Raw genomic sequence first — 20,689 nt, 5'->3', positions numbered from 1 at the left:
AGTTATAAGAGTCGAGGGACATCAAAGGGAAGCAGTGGTTGGGAAGGGAGTAAGACAGGGTTGTAGCCTCTCCCCGATGTTATTCAATCTGTATATTGAGCAAGCAGTAAAGGAAACAAAAGAAAAATTCGGAGTAGGTATTAAAATCCATGGAGAAGAAATAAAAACTTTGAGGTTCGACGATGACATTGTAATTCTGTCAGGGACAGCAAAGGACTTGGAAGAGCAGTTGAACGGAATGGACAGTGTCTTGAAGGGAGGATATAAGATGAACATCAACAAAAGCAAAACGAGGATAATGGAATGTAGTCGAATTAAGTTGGGTGATGTTGAGGGTATTAGATTAGGAAATGAGACACTTAAAGTAGTAAAGGAGTTTTGCTATTTTGGGAGCAAAATAACTAATGATGGTCGAAGTAGAGAGGATATAAAATGTAGACTGGCAATGGCAAGGAAAGCGTTTCTGAAGAAGAGAAATTTGTTAACATCGAGTATAGATTTAAGTGTCAGAAAGTCATTTCTGAAAGTATTTGTATGGAGTGTAGCCATGTATGGAAGTGAAACATGGACGGTAAATAGTTTGGACAAGAAGAGAATAGAAGCTTTCGAAATGTGGTGCTACAGAAAAATGCTGAAGATTAGATGGGTAGATCACATAACTAATGAGGAAGTATTGAATAGGATTGGGGAGAAGAGAAGTTTGTGGCACAACTTGACCAGAAGAAGGGATCGGTTGGTAGGACATGTTCTGAGGCATCAAGGGATCACCAATTTAGTATTGGAGGGCAGCGTGGAGGGTAAAAATCGTAGAGGGAGACCAAGAGATGAATACACTAAGCAGATTCAGAAGGATGTAGGTTGCAGTAGGTACTGGGAGATGAAGAAGCTTGCATAGGATAGAGTAGCATGGAGAGCTGCATCAAACCAGTCTCAGGACTGAAGACCACAACAACAACAACAATTTCATTGTCAGCCTAACATTAGTGGAATATAATAATTTTTTTTGTGAATATTTTCCATCTGTGTTCCTTAACTCATTGGTACCCTGATGATATAATTTTAGACTGTTGAATCAAAATGGTAGCATCCATATTTGTATTAATATTATCAAAAGACTTCATACACTATTGGAATACACATACTGTTTAGGTGTCAAAGGAATCTACCTTAAAAGTACTAAGTGGATAATCATCAATCCCGTGAGATACAAATAGTTTTGTATGCATTTTGTCAAAATTAGTATTCAGGGAACAACAGATTCTCAAACTCACCAAACTGGATATAGCAAAAATTGCAGTTTTAGAATTTGCTCCCTCCTGGATAAATTTCTGTGGACACCTGTGCATGTTCACCATGTATGAAATGGGAGACAGACATCTCTACTGTATGATGACCACAGAAACTTTCAGTGTGTTACTATGAGAGGGGGATAATGATTTGTACCAGAAAATTGTATGAAGACTTATGGGTGTTGCCTTCACTTACATCAACATGTATCTTTCTTCTTGTCCCATTGGCGTTGGAGCTTGACAAGGATGACTGTTAGTAAACTTATGAGACGTCTATGAGAGGAAGTGAATTGTTGCTGGCCTCTTCTTGGCACTTATGCTCTCAGAAATTCAACAGTAAGCCTCTCAGTGGTACAAAATGCTTCTCTTGTAGTGTCTGTAAACTGCAGTTTGTTGAGTAACACTCACCATCCTGTAAAGAAAAGCACTGCTCTTTGTTGGATCTTCTATGTACTCCAATAATCCAATAAGATAAGGATCCCAGATTGCTGAGCAAGATTTGAGAGTGGGTTGAGTAAATGTTTTGGGAGCCACTTATTTTTTTGTATGAATTACGTTTCCTTAAGATCCTTCCAATGAATCTCAGCTTGGTACCTGATTTTCCTACTAGTCGTTTTATGCAATCATTTCATATTAGGTCAGTCTGGGCAGGTACTCTCTGGACTTTTACATTTGTTATACATTGTCAGTGACTTATTGCCAGTAGTATAATCAAATAGTAATGGGTCTGTTTGCATTTATATATGCAATATCTTACAATTATATATATTTGGGATCAATTACCATGTGGTGCACCAATCATTGATCCTCTACAACTATTCCAGCATTTCACTACAGTCATCTGGCATGGATAATGACATCATCTGGAAATAACTTCACAGATATTCCAACATTGTCCAGTAGATCATTTATGAGTATTGTAAACAGTAATATACCTATAATCCTTGGGGTACTCCCAAAATTACCTTTACATCTGTCAATATAATCTCATTAAGAACAATGCATGTACTTCTATCCCTTAGGAAGTCCTGAATTCAGTCACCTGACATCATACTTGGTAAGTTTGTCTTTTGTTCACTAAACAAAAGTGTTGGACTGTATTGAGTATCTTCCAGAAGTCGAGGAACACAGCATCAACTTGGGAACTGATATCTTCATCTGCCTGGCTCTTATGGCTGAACAGAGTGAGCCATGTTTCAGAGCTCTCTGGTAATGAAATTCATCTTGATTTTTGTAGAGTAGAATAGAAAATATATTCCATAATTCTAGAACAGACTGATGTCAGTGATAGAGGTCTGTAATGAAAGAAAGAACTGTATTATGATATTCACACAGTGAAACAATTTTGGAAGACTGAATTCAGTAATTCAGCCTTCTCTCCATCTACCATTCTGGTGATAATACAGCCATTGAGTAACTAAATAGAAGATTTTTGATCTTCTTACTGACTTTATGCAAGACAAAAACTTAAGAGTTTTAATAATATCAGTTTTTGACATTTTTCTCTCAAATTCACTGAACACATCTCAGATTTCTCTCATTGTGCTCATCTTGATACCATTCAGCATTTATTTTTGCTGCCATAATCAAGATGGCACCGGGTAAAAGTGTACAAATTGCCGATCCTGCAGTTCCAACGAATTTTGACCGTAATAAGTGCAAAATATGTTCAAAAAGATTTATACGAGGTGTTCTGTGTATTAACTGTAATTACTGGTACCACGAAAAATGCGTCAAAGTTAACCTGAAATACTTTAACAGTGAAGATCAGTGGACATGCATCATACTAGCTACAGAATCCAAAGTAAACAATACGCTAAAAATGCAGGATCACATAATTATGTCGTTGAAACAAGAAATAATGGTCCTCAGCCTCAAGCATGAAAGCCTACTGATGAAATATAAAGAACTATTAGTGAAGTGTAATGAACTTGAACTGACAGTAACCAATAAACCCATGAACAATGAACTCTTTATCCGCACCCCGAAAATAAATATCAGTAACAAAAACTGGTGTTTGACGGGACAGCATACTATGAGAAGCAGTCCAGCCGTAAATCGTGCTCAGAGTGCAATCCTGAATCCTAACAGAAATCATGGGTGATCGTAGCCCTGTACAATCAGCATGTAAACAAACTGCCATGGAAAACAAAGCTAATATGAGGGTAGGCCTACGTGAATTGGATCCAGAAAGTGATTGTAGAATTGTAACTTCTGATAACCACCTGGTGCAAGATGATAGCAAGGTCAATTTACAGTCTAACATTGCACAAGTTCTTACGCAAAATTAACCCAAAGTGAACGATCTGCCACACAGTGTATGAGTAATTTGCCAGTGAACATAATTGCTCAAGCATCAATATATGTGCAGGACAAAAACGAAAGAAATTCCAGAATTTTACATAGCAAGAAAATCTCAGGAAAAATGAAAGTACAAATATTAAGTGACAGTCATGGAAGAGACAGTGCTCAAATACTGCAAGACAAACAAGGGTCCTCATACCAGGTAAAAAACATAGTAAAACCTGGCGCTCCACTAAAAGAGATGGTAAAAAAACGCAGAAAATTTGACAAGAAGCTTCAGTACACGTGATACTTTGATTGTAATGGTGGTGGGGGGTTCTAACGAGACAGACAAACCTCTTGTTCTAATGATGAAACATGATACTCGCTCTAAGTCACAAAATGAATATCATTATCCATCCTATACCCAGGAGATATGATGTTCATAATTTAAATAGTAAAATTAATACTGCAAACTTCTAGCTGATACAAGCACTAAATTTAACAAAACATGCATACGAAAAAAGAATTGCTGTGAACTTTGAAATAGAGAGACTAGCCAGAAACCACTTCAGAACACATGGTTTCCACCTAAACAAATGTGGCGAGGAGATTATCTGCAATAGACTGGCCTTCCTGACAAGTATGGGAGACAATAAGAAACCAAAAGTCAGAAACTATAAACAGATGCTTATGAGCAAATGGATCGAGACAAACAAGATGGGAAATAAAAAGAGTAATAGTGGCCATACTGTGCAAACTACACTAGACAAATCACAGAGACGAAACACAAACCCCCTGACCCCTCAAAAAGGTTAGGAACCTGAAAGGATCAATAATGTTATGGTGAACATTATTGAGACAGCCCTCTAAAATGACAATGTGATGCCTTAGTAGTGTGATGTGCATGTGGGTAGTTTTCAGGACCACCTGGAAGATGAGTCGGCTGCCAAGGACGACCAACAGAACCCGCACAACTGCTCCGAAATCAACATATCTGGAACACAGCACAATTTAAACTGAAGTTCAGTGACACAGTAAATATGACTTTGAGCCCCCTAAGTAAACCCCACTCACGCCTTGAAAATCTATTATCACAATGTCCAATGCTTAAGCAACAAAACTGATGACTTAAGCATTTTGCTGACCAGTGAACTCAGTAGTATGCCTAGCAGAGCACTGGCTCTGCACTGATGTAGTTAAGTTAATCTCACTGTCAAATTTCAAATTGTGTGAGCACTACTCAAGACCAAATGATGGACATGGTGGGGTTGCCAGCTTGAATATAGCCCACTTCCTACCCTAAAGGAAATAGGAACAGACAAGATCTTTGAATGTGCAGCCATAAAGCTTACAGATCTAAATCTAATTGTAGCTACAATTTACCATCCCCCCCTCAAGTAGTATTGATGATTTTCTGTTACAAATGGACTTGTTTCTATCCAAAATAAGTCAGTGGAAACAGGATGTAATTATATGTGGTGACTTTAATATAGACTTTCTCACCCACAACAGAAACAGGGAGACATTGATTAACATTGCAAAAACTTATAATCTGCATGGCCTTGTAAACAAGCCCACTAGAATAACACCCACATCCAAAACAGCTCTAGATAAATTTTTTGCAAATAGAAATAACTTAACCCAACACTAGAAGTACACAATGCAGGATTCAGCGACCACCAAGCTGTCATTCTAAAGGTCGATGTTAGCAAAGATACCTCAAACCCAGTCCCACCTAAAACATTACAAAGGTTTATCATTCAAGATAACTTGAACAAGCCAAATGCCCTCCTTAGTAGAGAAAAGTGGACAGAGATATACGCTGCCAATGATGTTAACATGAAATTCAACATATTTCTTGACACAATGATCCACCACTTTAAAGAGGCTTTTCCACAAAAACCAATAAGAATAAATAATAATAATAATAATAATAATAATAATAATAAGAGAAACAAGACTTTGATTATACCAGCTAAAAAAATCTCTTGCAAACGTGAAAGAATACTCCACATGTTATGTAAACAAAGTAGTGACTCCCCCCAACTAACAGAATACTATAAAAACTACACATGTATCCTAAGAAGAATGATAAGACAGCCAAAAAGGATGCAAAATGATGAGTACATTGACAGATCCAGCAATAAAGTAAAAGCTATGTGGAATATTATAGAAAGGGGAAGAGGGGAATCAAAGCTATACACATGAACATAGAAATCAAACTCAACAATGAAACTATATCTGATCCCGAAGTTGTGGTGAACTCTTTCAACAAATTCTTTACGAACATAGCTGAAAAAATGGTCAAAAAATAATCCTAACACAAAGTACCAACCAGGAAACCAAAAATATCACAAATGTGCAGAGTCAATTTTCATTACCGAAGTCACAGAAAATGATGTTGCAAAAGCCCTCAGAGAGTTAAAAAATTCATATTCAGCTAGAATTGATGGTATCCCAGCAGCTGTTATCAAAAATTGTGTACACACAATTGCTGAACCATTAACTCACCTCTGTGACTGTTCTTCCCAAGCAGGTACTTTACCTGAGCTCTGAAACTTTCTAAAGTAATCCCTGTCTTCAAAAAAAGGTGACAATAAAAATATGAATAACTACAGGCCTATTTCAAACTCATCCTACTTTTCTAATGTTTTTGAAAAAATAATGTACAAAAAACTGATGATGGACTTCATTGGGAAAAAAAAGATTTAGTAAGTTTAGCCCAACATAGGTTCAGAAGCAACAAATCTACTGAAACTGCAGTATATGATTGCATAAATATGCTATTAGATCTGTTAGATAAAAAACAATCCATAACGGGCATATTTCTGGATCTGTCAAAGGCTTTTGACACTGTTGACCACAAAATATTGCTGGAAAAAATAGAACACTATGGTATCAGAGGAATTGCAAACAATTGGACTGCTTCATTCCTAACCATTCGGATGCCGAGAGTCAGCATGAAATACACTAATAGACAAACCAACTCAATAACTGAAATACTCTCGAGTAATGAAACTGTAAAGCAAGGTGTACCACAGGGCTTAGTATTGGGACCTCTACTTTTCCTCCTTTATATTAAGGACTTGAGCCTGAATGTAGATGCACACAAAACAGTAATATTTGCTGATGACACAACTGTACTCCTCAAAGGGGAGAATACAGAGGCTGTGCAAAAAGCTGTGAACTTGGCCACTGAACAACCCAGCAACTGGGCTAAAATCAACACCAAAAAGACAACTTCCATGAACTTTCACACAACACAAAATGCAAATTCCTCTCAGCCACATGTCACTGTAAATAACCAGCCGATAGATGCTGACACTGTTTTCAAATTCCTGGGTCTGTGTGTTAAAGATAACCTGAAATGGAATGCACATGCAGGAAAGGTAAATGCCCCAGAATTAGCACTGGCTGTTGTGCTTTGAGTGTACTGAAATTGTGTGCTAGCCTGAAAACAGTAACCAGTGCTTACTACGCTTACATACAAGCACACCTAAAATATGGTGTGATATTCTGGGGAAATTTTCCAACTGCCCTGAGCACATTCAAAATTCCAGAAGAGAGCAATGAGGATTATTACTGTGAGCAAACCAAGAGACTCCTGCAAACCCATCTTCAGAAAGTTGGAAATCCTTACACTGCCTTTCCTATACATTCTTGAGACTCTAAAACTTTTCAGAAACCATGTAGTGCCAACTGACTCCAGAGTCATAAAAAGTAATGAAATACATAAACACAACACCAGGAAAAATTCAAATCTACATGTTTTATGTACAAACACTCAACTGTGTAAAAAGGGAGCTTTCCACATGGGCCTCCAACTGTTCAACCATCTTCCCATTAGTATTAAGTCCATCGAAGACAACATAAAATTTAGCAAAGCCGTGAAGTCATATTTGTTGTGTCACTGTTTTTACTCTATAAATAAATACCTAGAACAGTAATCTTGCTATCTATTACTGACACTGTTTTCAAATTCCTGGGTCTGTGTGTTCAAGATAACCTGAAATGGAATACACATACAGGAAAGGTAAGTCGTGTTAGTTACACTATTTCTAACTCAAGAACGGCTGGACCGATTTGGCTGAAAATTGGTGGAGAGGTAGCTTAGAACCAGGAGACGGACATAGGATACTTTTTATCCTGTTCGACTGCTATAAAACGTGGTATAACAAAAATGCATCTGACATGGAATAACAAAACGCAAATGACAGCTAAACATCTATGGTTAAGTATCAGTATATATCATTAATTAAAAATTTAAAGAAATAATTTGTATTTTCTTTGAATCACCATTAACAATGCCGTGACCAAGACGATCGAATACTTCTCGACAAAGCCGTAATGCAAGAAGGATACAAAACATTGCGAATGAAAGGACTGAAGAAGAACAACAAATTGCCCGTGAAGAGCGCCAGGTTAGTGTGGCTCGACTTCGTGCTTCTCAATCACAAGAGCAAAGTGAGGCAGCCCGTGAAACGGCTCGGTTAGCAATGCGAAATTGTCGAGCGAACAACAGAGATCAACATCCTAATGATCCCAACTGATATGCCGTTTGAGTTTAAAAGACGTCAATTTCCGATCCGTCTTGCATTTGCCATGACCATTAACAAATCACAAGGCCAATCCTTGAACATTTGTGGTTTAAATCTGTAATATTCATGTTTTTCACATAGTCAATTATATGTGGTATGTTCACAAGTCAGAAGACCATCTGCGTTGTTTGTTCTTGCGCCTGATAATAAAACAAAAAATGGCTTCTATCACAAGGTACTTAATTGAAAAGTGGAAGCTATGCACTAAAAACCATAAAGAATAAAGACTCATTAAAATACTTATTTTTTTTATTTGTATTTCCTGATAAAAAATTGAACTTAACATCCAAAATCTGATTATTTATTGGCTTTCAGGCAGAACAGAGTTTGCCGGGTCAGCTAGTTTATTTTAAATTGAAAACATTGAGCAACAGAGTGAAGTAAACTTAACCAATCTTTGCAATATAATACTTTAGGATACTGTATGTTGATATATGTTAAGAATGTTAACTGACATTTTCCGACATCTGTAACACACTGTGTACCATCAGATCACATGGAATAAATAAATAAATAAACTGTGCTTTGATTTCATTTGAATCTGTGGTGAAGGTCTCTTTGCTGTTGGACAACTTTCTAACATGGCTATTGAGCCACAGTGGCTCTTACCCATTCCTCACAACCTGCCAATTGGATTTTAGTTTTAGGTCATAAAAAGTTTCATAAATATTTCAAAAGTCTCTGTGGTATATATGTGCTCTAATCTCATTTATTTTTGATATTAAACTTTCATATTTACGTGATTGTGGTGGTTGCTGTGTTCGTTGGAAACAACTTAATGTCTGTATTTATGTTGGAATTATGGCCTTACCATGCAATTTTCTGAAACTATAACAGTCTTCTTGTTAATGGGTTTGTTCTGTTTAATCTCCAATGTAATATTTGAAATGTCTAAAGAAACTGATGCAATCTTCTTAAACTGTTTGTATACTGTAATTATTTTGTCAATTTCTTAAAAATCACACCTACACCAAGTGACAATTTCATTTTACTGTAAACTGGGTAGTTTAGTTCCAGTATTATGTGTGTCATTTTAAGTATATTACATAACTCATCCTGATTACCATCTGATTGCTTCTTGAAATATGATTACATTATTCTTATGCTTATTTTACTTACTACATTTCCATTGCTGATAATACTTACCTGTAATAATCCAAATCTGTTAATTGTATTTTATGTGTGAAAAATAGTAGTTATTGTTAAGTATAATACCAAATGAATTCACCTGTCACTGTTCCTGTTCTTTTTCTTTATAGGGATTTAAGAGCTCGATTGGAACTTGCAGTGGATGAAGTTCTGTCATTGATCCTAAACCCTGTAAAAAATATTGATGCAGATTATATGTCAGATTCTGATCATGATTCAGCTTTACTATGCAATGCTGCATTAACATCTGCAGTTAGGAAAAAGCTTGCTGTGAGCATAAAAGATCTTTTGCAACATGGTCTGATGCCTGTAAGTATAGTTTTTCACAATATTTAGGGGACTAATGACCTCAGAAGTTAAGTCCCATAGTGCTCAGAGCCATCACAGTATTTTTCTTCCAATAGTACATAATTTATTAAGCAAATAATTTCAGAATGATTTTTTCTAGATTTCTCGTTTAGAAACTCCAGTACTTTTAAACAGCAATACAAGACTTATGGTCTCTCTTCAAATTGCTATCATGAAATTTTATACAATTACACTTAACTTCAAATTCTTTTACAATAAATATATTGATCATTTAGCTACTTTTAGCTTACTGTTTATTACTAATTCTTTATATGGTCCTTTATTATTTGTGGAATGTCAACAGATTTTAATATAATAAAAAAAACATACATATTGTTATAAAAAATTTCACATGCTTATATATTAGACACAAACACAAACGTATTTAATAATACAATGATTTGCCTTACTAGACCTTCTTTAGGCTATGTAACATTTATTTTCTTTTTTACCCTTTTTGCTTACAATTTTATGACTTGTTTCAAGACACAGTACACTACTTCATCATACTCATCTGGCTGTTTGTCATTTAGATACAGATGTGGTGGCTCTGGGTTCTCCATCAGGTCTACTTCCTTTGGTAATGAAATCCAGTGATCATTATGGGACTGGGGATAGTCATACGGTTTGCTACATTGTTGCGATGATGTTTGCCTCCTGCCTTGTGCTGCCCCTGTCCTTTGTGTCCAGTAAGCTTATCACTTGCACATCTGTGGACTAGGTTCATGAACTTGCCTTGCAGTGATGCCTGAAGACCACCAATTGCCTATATGTGTTACAAAAGGTTTGTTTCAACATAGACCCAACTTAGTTCCTCTGATTGCATTACCAGTATATCATTGCTGTTCTTCTTTACGATCATCATGAAAACTTTGAAAGCTACAATTATTACTTTACAAAGCTTTTACTTTACAATGAAACATAACTATCAATATTCTTGAGTTGGTTCAGTCATATTTTGTGCTGATATATTTCTAGCTACTGAATATCGCACTTACTGGCCTACTTAAACTTTTACTTTGTCTCTATATCTATGTATTAGTAATATCTATTCTGGCACTCTCGGCTTCCCAGTACAGTGTTCACATACGAACTACTAAACTCTGCCGGCTGCGGTGGTCTAGCGGTTCTGGCGCTGCAGTCCGGAACCGTGGGACTGCTACGGTCGCAGGTTCGAATCCTGCCTCGGGCATGGGTGTGTGTGATGTCCTTAGGTTAGTTAGGTTTAAGTAGTTCTAAGTTCTAGGGGACTTATGACCTAAGATGTTGAGTCCCATAGTGCTCAGAGCCATTTGAACCATTTTTACTAAACTCTTCACATCATTAGCATTAACCCCACTCCAGCACTTAGGGTAGCTGAGTCTCTTTTTTCCTATGTACTTACTATTGACACTAATGTAGCTTTCTATTTTGAGCCCGAGTGGCTGCATAGTATCTGTTTTTCTATTTCAGCTAGTACTAATTACTACTTCTTTAATTGTCAGTTATTAAAATACCTTCTTAGTGAAGACTGATACACTGCATGTACATCAGTCTGTTACCTCAACTTCACTTTGTGTGTTAGTTTACCCTCCAGTTTGAACACCATCTTTGAAGTTAAATCTTCCCACACTCTTATGTTTGACGCAATTTCAGTCTTATTCATAGTACCAGGTCCTCTGGTGTCATTACTATTATCCCAGATTCACTAGTTTTCTTGCATCTTTATCTCTTCAGTTTGTGCTGCCCTCCTTTTTACTCTAGACTTGGCATTTAATATATACCTGCTTTTTAACACTTTAATTCTCTTGCTACTTTTCTCTTCACATTTCAGTTTCACTTAAGTCTCCATATAAACCTAATACTATACAGCTAGAAGGAAAACAGAAGGAAGGATTGTTCTAAGCAGCTGCGGGGCACACAGTTGCCTTACTGTGTAGCTTCCCAAATAATGGGAAACTCCCTAAGCTTTCTTCAGCAGAATAAAACTTCCTCTGCCCAAATCCTTTTTCTTGCCTCTGACACACAATTTGTATGTTCTGCTTTTGCAACAGGTTTACTCATGCTATCAGCCCTTTCTTTTTCCACCACTCTCAGCCTTTGTACATTAATTAGTTTACTAGTTTACTCTCCATCCATTTCTTCTGGATATGTAATGTCCAAAGTTCTCATTTTCTCACCTGTGTGGTTTACACAGGTTCAACTACAGCCTTTTCCTTTTCATACAGTTTTACCCAACACATATCAGAGGTCATATCACAACAATACATATTCAAAAAATCAACCTGTAAAAGCATGTTAATGCTCAGCTGATGATAATTAAAAACATGTGTTCAATTACATCACCATTAAACTGAACATGTAGTGTGGCTTCATGGCTAATTGCCTTTGACCCCTTCCCATTGCTCCAAAGATTTTTTAACACCTACCATGTCTGTTGTGTTTGGTAAGGCTTTGAAATACTCTTGATAAATCACTGAACCACTATTTATGAGTAGCTGTTACTCCAATCCCTCTACTAATACCTTCACAATAGGTTTAATTCCAGATACTGTTGGCACTGCCTCTGCTTCAGATAACAAAAGCTTTAATTAATTCTATAAAATTCTGGTTTATCCAATTGATTTTTAGGTTTTACTCTTGCTACAGACAAACATTGACCCACTTGAAGCATCCTGTCATGAAGCGACAGGTCACATATGTTGTGCTTGATACCACTCAGCCTGGGAGTCTACGGCAGTACAGCAGAACCTCAACAACTTCTCCCCCATTTGCTTCACCTGGTCCTACTCAACCCAACAAGCCATCTTCCTAGATGTTGACCTCCACCTTGAAGGTGGCTACATCAGTACCTCTGTCCATATCAAACCTACTAACCACCAGCAAGACCTCCACTTTGACAGCTGCCACCCAGCCCATACTAGGAAGTCTCTTCCGTACAGCCTAGCACCTGTGGTCGTCGCATCTGCAGTGATGAGTGGTTCCTCTAGTAATATACTGGGGGTCTCACTGAAGCCTTCACTGACTGTAATTATCCTCCCAACCTTGTACAAAAACAAATCTGTAGTGCCTCATATTTCCAGTCTCCCACCGCATCCCGAAGTCCCACCATCCAGCCACAGAGGAGCAATCCCCTCGTAACTCAGTACCACCCAGGACTGGAGCTACTGAATTACATTTTCTGCCATTGTTTCGATTACCTCTTGCCGTGCCCTGAAATGAGAATTGTCCTGCCTACTATCCTTCCCACCCCTCCCACTGTGGTATTCCGCCATCCACCGAAAATACACAATATACTCATATATTCTTACACAACCCCTGCTCCCAATCCCTTACCTCATGGCTCAGACCCCTGTAACAGACCTAGATGCAAGACCTGTCCCATATACATCCTAAACTATTTTTTTACATAGTTACCAATATTATTCAAACATTTGTCATAGTCGAAAGCCAACTATTCTATGCCCTCTTCATAGAAACATGGGGCCAGTGAAGTCAGCCACTGCTGAACACTGTTTTCATGTCATCATCGTTGTCAATGGACTTTCCTCCAAAATCACGCTTCAAATTCACATCAGAACATACGAGACGGGGGCTGTACAGCAGATAATCATACTGTTCCCAACCAGGTTGACGAACAAAGTTTCGAGTGACCCAAACAAAATGGAGACGTGTGTTGTCATGAAGCAGTACCATGCCGTGACTGAGCATTACACGCCTTTTGTATTGAATTACATGCTGAAGTTTTCTCAGCATTTCACAGAATTGTAACACACTGACAGTTTCACCTCTGGGAAGGAATTAAACAATCAGAATGAACTGTCTGTCCCATAACACAGTGCACATGATATTTTGTCCTGGCAAAGCAGTTTGGAGCTTCTGTTTTTTTGGGAGGATTTTGAGTGTCACCACTCCATCAACTGTTGTTTGGGTTCTGGAGTGATATGATAAATGAAAGTTTCATAACTGGTCACAATTCTGTTTAAGAATTCATCTCTCTCATCAGTGTATTGGGTAAGAGATGTCAAAACACTGCATTGTTGCTTTGTTTTGTCGACATCCGTAAGCATTTTTTTGATCACAGGAACACAATTTGTGTAAATTTAAGCGATTTGTGACAGTCTCATGCAAAACAGTTTTTGACATTTATGGAAACTCATCACAAAGCATTCTAATTGTGAACCATATGTTTTCACGAATTTTCTCACTCATTTTCTTAATCAAACCATCACTGACAGCAGAAGGCTATTGTTGAATTACCACACCCTCTTTCTGACCATTCTATCAGTCATCATATTTTCACCATAAATCTCTAAAAGTTGACAATGAATTTCAGTTGCCTTAACATTCTTTGAATTTACAAACCATATTACAGAATGCACTTCACAGTCAGCAGACTCAGAAATTGTCTTAAAAATTTTGAATGATCACTAACAAATATAAACACAATGCAATCCAGCTGTAAGAGCACTGGTGGAATGACAGTGAACAAGACAGGTGAGTGTGAATGTGTGGAACTGCAACACTAGTGCTGTGGTGGTGGGAGAACAAAACGGTACTTGCTTTCTGGACATGCCTCATATGAAAACAATTAGCACTGAATGACACTGTTTAAGAGACAACAAATTATGGCAGGGTGACACCATAGATGACTTTGATGGCATGAGGCAGAGGTAGTCAGAGACAATAGGTCCACTGAATGCATAGGTAGAGCTGTTATCGACCTTGAAGAGTGGGGGCAGAACACATCAGCCAGGCAGGCCTTTAGCCTATGACCACTGCAGTGGTAGTTCAATGCACCAAGACATTCCTGACAAGCTTCAAGCAGATGATACTTGTGGCATTACTAGGCTATTTACAGACTAGGAACCAATTCAGTAGAAACAGCAGTGAACAGTCATTCATTTGATTGGAAAGTATGGGAATTATGAGCTCCAAAATGGAACTTGGAAGATATTATTGTTGAGAAGATACCTGAAGTACAGACTAATGAACTTGAACTAGTGAAAAAATTACAAAGTTCAACAGTGCCTCTGGATGAAAGCAGCATTATACATTCGTATTTGATGGGAATTCCAACTGCCTTTAAGGCTAGATAATTGAAGTTGTTGAGGTTCTGGAGGAATGTGGATAGGGTGTCCTCACCTTCGATCCAGATAGCAAAGATGTCATCAATTAATCTGAACCAGGTGAGGGATTTAGGATTCTGGGTGTTTAGGAAGGATCCCTCTAGGTGGCCCATGAATAGGCTGGCATAGGATGTTGCCATGCAGATGCCCATAGCCATACGCCGGATTTGTTTGTAGGTAATGCCTTCAAAGGAGAAGTAATTGTGAGTGAGAATATAATTGGTCATGGTGACTAGGAGGGAGGTTGTTGGTTTGGAATCTGTTGGGTGTTGGGAAAGATCGTGGTCACTAGCAGTAAGGCCATGGCGATTAGGAATGTTAGTGTACAGGGAGTTAGTATCAATAGTGACAAGCAGGGCACCATGTGCTAAAGGGACAGGAATTGAGGAGGGTTGGTGCTGGAAGTGGTTGGTATCGTTTACAGGAGAGTCTTGATTATTCGATCTAAACCGGCCGCAACAAGGTCGTATAAGCGGGAAGGTCGGATAACACGGAAAATAATGCAAAAAGACACAAAAATTAAACTGAAGTAGGCCAAATGAGTTAAACATTTAATAAAATACAAATCAAATTAAACTGAATAGATATTTACTGTGTGAAGAAGTTAGTAATTGTCTTTTGTTTGCCTGCTGTTTGCTGTTTTTTTTTGCCGCTAAATCACGTAGTCTCTTAAGAAGTAAAACCTCGGTAGACGACATTTTCTCCAGTTGCTCTACATATTTTAAAGCAGTTTCTAAGGCCTTGTGTCCTTCATTGTGAGAAACCTTGGACGCACTTTCCTCCTCTACATCCGCTTCTTCATCTTCTTCTTTTTCGTTTACCATGTTGATTATTTCTTCATCTTGGACAATTCATTCATTTATGTCATCTTCTGTGGTGTCAGCACATCCCGGAAATTTTTGTAACAATGAAAGCAGGGTAGTATTTTCTGGTTCGGTCTGATGCTGTAGATTTCCATCATCTAGAGAATTTTCTTGATTTTCCTGTAACAAAATTTTCCAGGATTTTGCAATTGTATTTGCTCCAACACTCTCCCAAGATTGGGCCACGTCATAAGCTATGTCTTTCAAATTAATATGGTGCAACTACTCTAGCATGTCTTCTGCCTTGTCCATAACATTTTAAAGAGGAAAGCAAGTTTCTGTGGTAGTTTCTCTTCAGTGTCTCTAAGGTCCCTTGGTCCATAGGCTGACATAAGGATGTGACATTTGGAAGCAAAAAAATGGCCTTTATATCTTGATTTTGAAGTTCATCTTCATTAGGATGACATGTGGCATTGTCTAGAAGCAACAGTGATTTCCGGGGCAAGTTGTTGGCTTTCAAAAACTTTTCAGTTTGTGGCACAAACTCGTTAAAAAACCGTTCTTTAAAAATGTCTGAGCTCATCCAAGCATTTTTTTGGTTGTAATATTTCACTGGTAAAGCATTTTTAGATACAATTTTAAATACTCTCGGTTTTTTTTTGGCTTACCTATCATAGACAGTTTCATTTTCAAATTTGCTGTGGCGTTACTGCATGCATGAATTGTCACTCTTTATTTGCTACATTTGTAGCCTGGCGCTGCCATTTTGGCCTTTGACGCTAATGTTTTTTCCGGTAGCCTTTTGTAATTGAGTCCAGTCTCGTTGCAGTTAAAAATTTGATCACCTGTTAAGTTTTCCTTATCCAATACCTTGTGAAGTTTATTCCTAAACAATTGAACAGCTTCAAAATTTGCTGAAAGCTTTTCACCACAGACATTAAGTTGTTGAATTCTGTATCTTTTCTTCTATCTATTGAGCCAGCCTACATTAGCTGTGAAATTAGGTTCACCTTCGTTTAGTTCTTTACGAAACTTTAAGGCTTTTTCCTGCAAAATAGGTCGTGACATGGGTACACCTTTATCTCTATGTTGAGTAAACTATAGGAACAAAGCTTCACTTACGTTTTCATAATCACATTTTTTCATGGTTTTCCGATCTTCCAAAAGAGCCGAGGTTGCTCGCTGAGAACACTACTTCTCAATTTCGTTGTGGTTCCTTTTCCAGTCTCCAACTGTTGTTTTCCCGACATTATAATCTGGCACCACTTTTAATAAAGTTTCACCTTTATCTATTCTTTTTAAAGCTTTAAGTTTTTCTTCCATTGAAATGACCACCTTTTTCCGTTTTGAAGCTAGCACCACAATTTTTTACAATAAACAAAGTGCAACACGTCCACTCCACTACAGATCTAAGTTAGCACTGAGGAGTGAGGAGTAGCAGACGGCGACAATGAACTGAGTATCAACAAACAACATGTTAGTCACCGACCTGTCATCGGCTGGCACACGGCCGGCTCAGTGAAAGGGTCTGATAACACAGAAGGTCGGATAACTGAAGATCTGATAATCGAGACTCTACTGTATATAGGAGGGTAGGTGCCAGGTGATAGGTTGAAGGTGTTGGTCTATGAGGGCAGAGATTCTCTCGGTGGGGGCACAATAACAGACCACAGTGGGGCCGTCCTGGGTGGTTAGGTTTATGGACATTAGAAAACATGTAGACTGTAGGAGTGCAAGGAGTGGTAGGTGTGAGTAGAGAGATGGACTCCAGGGAGAGGTTCTGGGATGGGCCTAAGGATTTGAATAATAACTGGAGATCCTGCTGGATTACTGGAATGGGGTCACTGTGGAAAGGTTTGTAGGTGGAAGTATCTGACAGCTGGCAGAGTCCTTCTGCCAGGTAATCCTTGCGGTTCAGAACAACAGTGGTAGAGCCTTTGTCTGCAGGTAGGATTATAATGTCAGGATCAGTTTTTAGATGGTGGACTGCGGTTCTTTCTGTGGATGCCGCCCCCCCCCTGCTGGTCCGGGGGTTAGAATAGGCCGAAGGTATTCCTGCCTGTCGTACGAGGCGATTAAAAGGAGTTTCACATGTTTTGGCCTTTATGTGATGGCCCCTGTAGGGTTTGAACTCCATTCTTCAAAATTTTCCCGAAGAGCAAGTCAATTGGGGAATGGCGCTTTACAAGGTGCATCGTGTCCATTGTGCATTGAGATCTTTAGCCCAACTGTTAACTCCCCACTTATGACATGGGGTAGATGCCCATCCCCCTGGGGCATCAGGACTCCCGGCAATTGCCATCCTGCGAGGTGGCCTTTGCTGTGGCTGGGTGGTGCCCGTGGGGAGGGCCCCTGGTCGAAGTGGGTGGCATCAGCGCGGATGACACGTGACGAAGCATCGTCCATCATCTCTTGCTGGTGGTGAAACACCAGCAGTCTCTAAGCAATCATGAGCTCAATTCAACGCATAGAAGTATGATCCCAAATCGTTCCCCTCCCTGGCCACACCATGGGAGGAATGTCAGGTTAAGGATGGCAGTGGATCTTATTCGCCCTGGTACCGTGTATGCTCGAGAGCTGATGGGGAATCTTTCATGACGATGAAACCTCAGTTTTTTGTTAAGCATTTAGAGGACAAGTTCGGGGAGGTGGAGGGCTTGTCCAAAATGAGATTTGGGTCAGTCTTGATCAAAACAGCATCCTCTGCCCAATCATGGGAGTTATTTCCTTGTGACAAGCTGGGGGATGTTTCTGTAACCATCACGCCCCATAAGATCTTAAATATGGTCCAGGGTATCATAATTCATAGAGACCTTCTTTTGCAGTCCGACGATGAGCTGCGCGCTAATTTAGAGCGGCGAGGTGTACATTTCGTCTAGCGTGTCCACCAGGGTCCAAAGGATAATCAGGTTGCGACCAGTGCCTTCATCTTGGCCTTTGAGGGTGATACATTGCCTGAGAAGGTCAAGGTGATGGTCTACTGGTGTGATGTAAAGCCCCATATCCCTCCCCCGATGCAGTGTTTTAAGTGCTGGAAGTTTTGCCATATGTCTTCCTGCTGTACGTCCAGCATCACATGCCGAGATTGCAGATGCCTGTCACATCCCAATACTCCTTGTGCCCCATCTCCCATCTGTGTCAACTGCGGAGAGCACCATTCACCTTGCTCACCTGACTGCAGGATTCTCCAGAAAGAAAGGAAAATCATGGAGTACTAGACCCTTTGAGGCTAAGAGAAAATTTGAATGCTTGCACCCTGTGCGTATGACATAATTTTATGCCGCCGCTACAACAGTTCTAGCACCATCAGCTCCACCAACCCAGGTCACCTCTCAGAGCCGGGAGACTACACCTGCCCCCTTGATGGAGGGGGCATTTCCCTTCCTGTTGCTCCTGCACCACCTGCTTCGGGACCAACATCCCCCCAACCCCACTTCTAAGCCGGAGAAGTGTAAGTCTTCTTCGGCCTTCTCTTGCTAGGAAGGGGTCCCTTGGGTCACTCCATTCCCAGGTTTCTTCTACATCTACAGCTGCGTGATCACTCTGCTATTCACAATAGAGTGCTTGGCAGACGGTTCAGTGAACCACCTTCATGCTGTCTGTCTACCGTTCCACTCTCGAACGGCACGCGGGAAAAACGAGCACTTAAATTTTTCCATGCAAGCCTTGATTTCTGTTATTTTATCGTGATGATCATTTCTCCCTATGTAGGTGGGTGCCAACAGAATGTTTTCACAATCAGAGGAGAAATCTGGAGATTGAAATTTCATGAAAAGACCCCGTCGCAACGAAAAACGCCTTTGTTCTAATGATTGCCACTCCAGTTCACGTATCATGTCTGTGACACTATCTCCCCTGTTTTGCAATAATACAAAATGAGCTGCCCTTCTTTGTACTTTTTTGATGTCATCTGTCAGTCCCACCTGATGCAGATCCCACGCCACACAGCAGTACACCAGAATAGGGTGGACAAGCATAGTGTAAGCAGTCTCTTCGGTAGACTTGTTGCACCTTCTAAGTGTTCTGCCAATTAATCACAGTCTTTGGTTTGCTCTACCCGCAATATTATCTGTGTAATCGTTCCGATTTAGGTTATTTATAATTGTAATCCCTAAGTATTTAGTTGAATTTACAGACCTCAGATTTGTGTGACTTATCGCGTAATCGAAATTTAGCGGATTTCTTTTAGTACTCGTGTGAATAACTTCCCACTTTTCCTTATTCAGGGTCAATTGCCACTTTTCACACCATACAGATATCTTATCTAAATCATTTTGATCATCTGATGACTTTACAAGACTTAAATGACAGCATCATCAGCAAACAATCTAAGATGGCTACTCAGATTGTCTCCTATGTCATTAATATAGATCAGGAACAGTAGATGGTTTATAACACTTCCTTGGGGAACGCCGGATATTACTTCTGTTTTACTTGATGACTTTCTGTCTATTACTATGAACTGTGACCTTTCTGATAGGAAATCACGAATCCAGTCGCACAGCTGAGGCGATACTCCATAGGCACGCAGTTTGATTAGAAGATGCTTGTGAGGAACGGTGTCAAAAGCCTTCTGGAAATCTAAAAATATGGAATAAATTTGACATCCCCTGTCGATAGCACTTATTACTTCATGAGTATAAAGAGTTAGTTGTGTTTCACAAGAACGATATTTTCTGAACCCGTGCTGACTATATGTCAATAAATCATTTTCTTCGAGGTACTTCATAATGTTTGAATACAGTATATGTTCTAAAACCCTACTGCAAAGGCCTGTAATTCAGCGGATTACACATACTTCCCTTTTTGGGTATTGGTGTGACTTGAGCAATTTTCCAGTCTTTAGGTACGTATCTTTCTGTGAGCGAGTGGTTGTATATAATTGCTAAATATGGAGCTATTTTATCAGCATACTCTGAGAGGAATCTGACTGGTATACAATCTGGACTGGAGGCCTTGCCTTTATTAAGTGATTTAAGCCACTTTGTTACACCGAGGATATCTACTTCTATGTTTCTCACCTTGGCAGTGGTTCTTAATTGGAATTCAGGCATATTTACTTCGTCTTCTTTGGTGAAGGAGTTTCAGAAACCCGTGTTTAATAACTC

At 39.1% G+C, this 20,689-nt stretch overlaps 1 protein-coding gene across 1 annotated transcript in view; it reads left to right on the top strand.

Annotated features, from left to right (window-relative positions):
• LOC126184578 (RUN domain-containing protein 1) overlaps positions 1-20,689 on the top strand; it is a 160,066-nt gene that overhangs the window by 95,993 nt on the left and 43,384 nt on the right. Inside the window, exon 9 of the mRNA XM_049927009.1 lies at positions 9,433-9,631. Coding sequence (XP_049782966.1) covers positions 9,433-9,631 — 199 coding nt within the window. The remainder of the gene's footprint in view (positions 1-9,432; positions 9,632-20,689) is intronic.

This window comes from Schistocerca cancellata, chromosome 4, assembly GCF_023864275.1.
Source record: "Schistocerca cancellata isolate TAMUIC-IGC-003103 chromosome 4, iqSchCanc2.1, whole genome shotgun sequence".
NCBI classification, from domain to species: Eukaryota; Metazoa; Arthropoda; class Insecta; order Orthoptera; family Acrididae; genus Schistocerca; species Schistocerca cancellata.
Note: the sequence above shows the minus strand (reverse complement) of the source record. Positions and strands in the feature narration are given on the sequence as shown.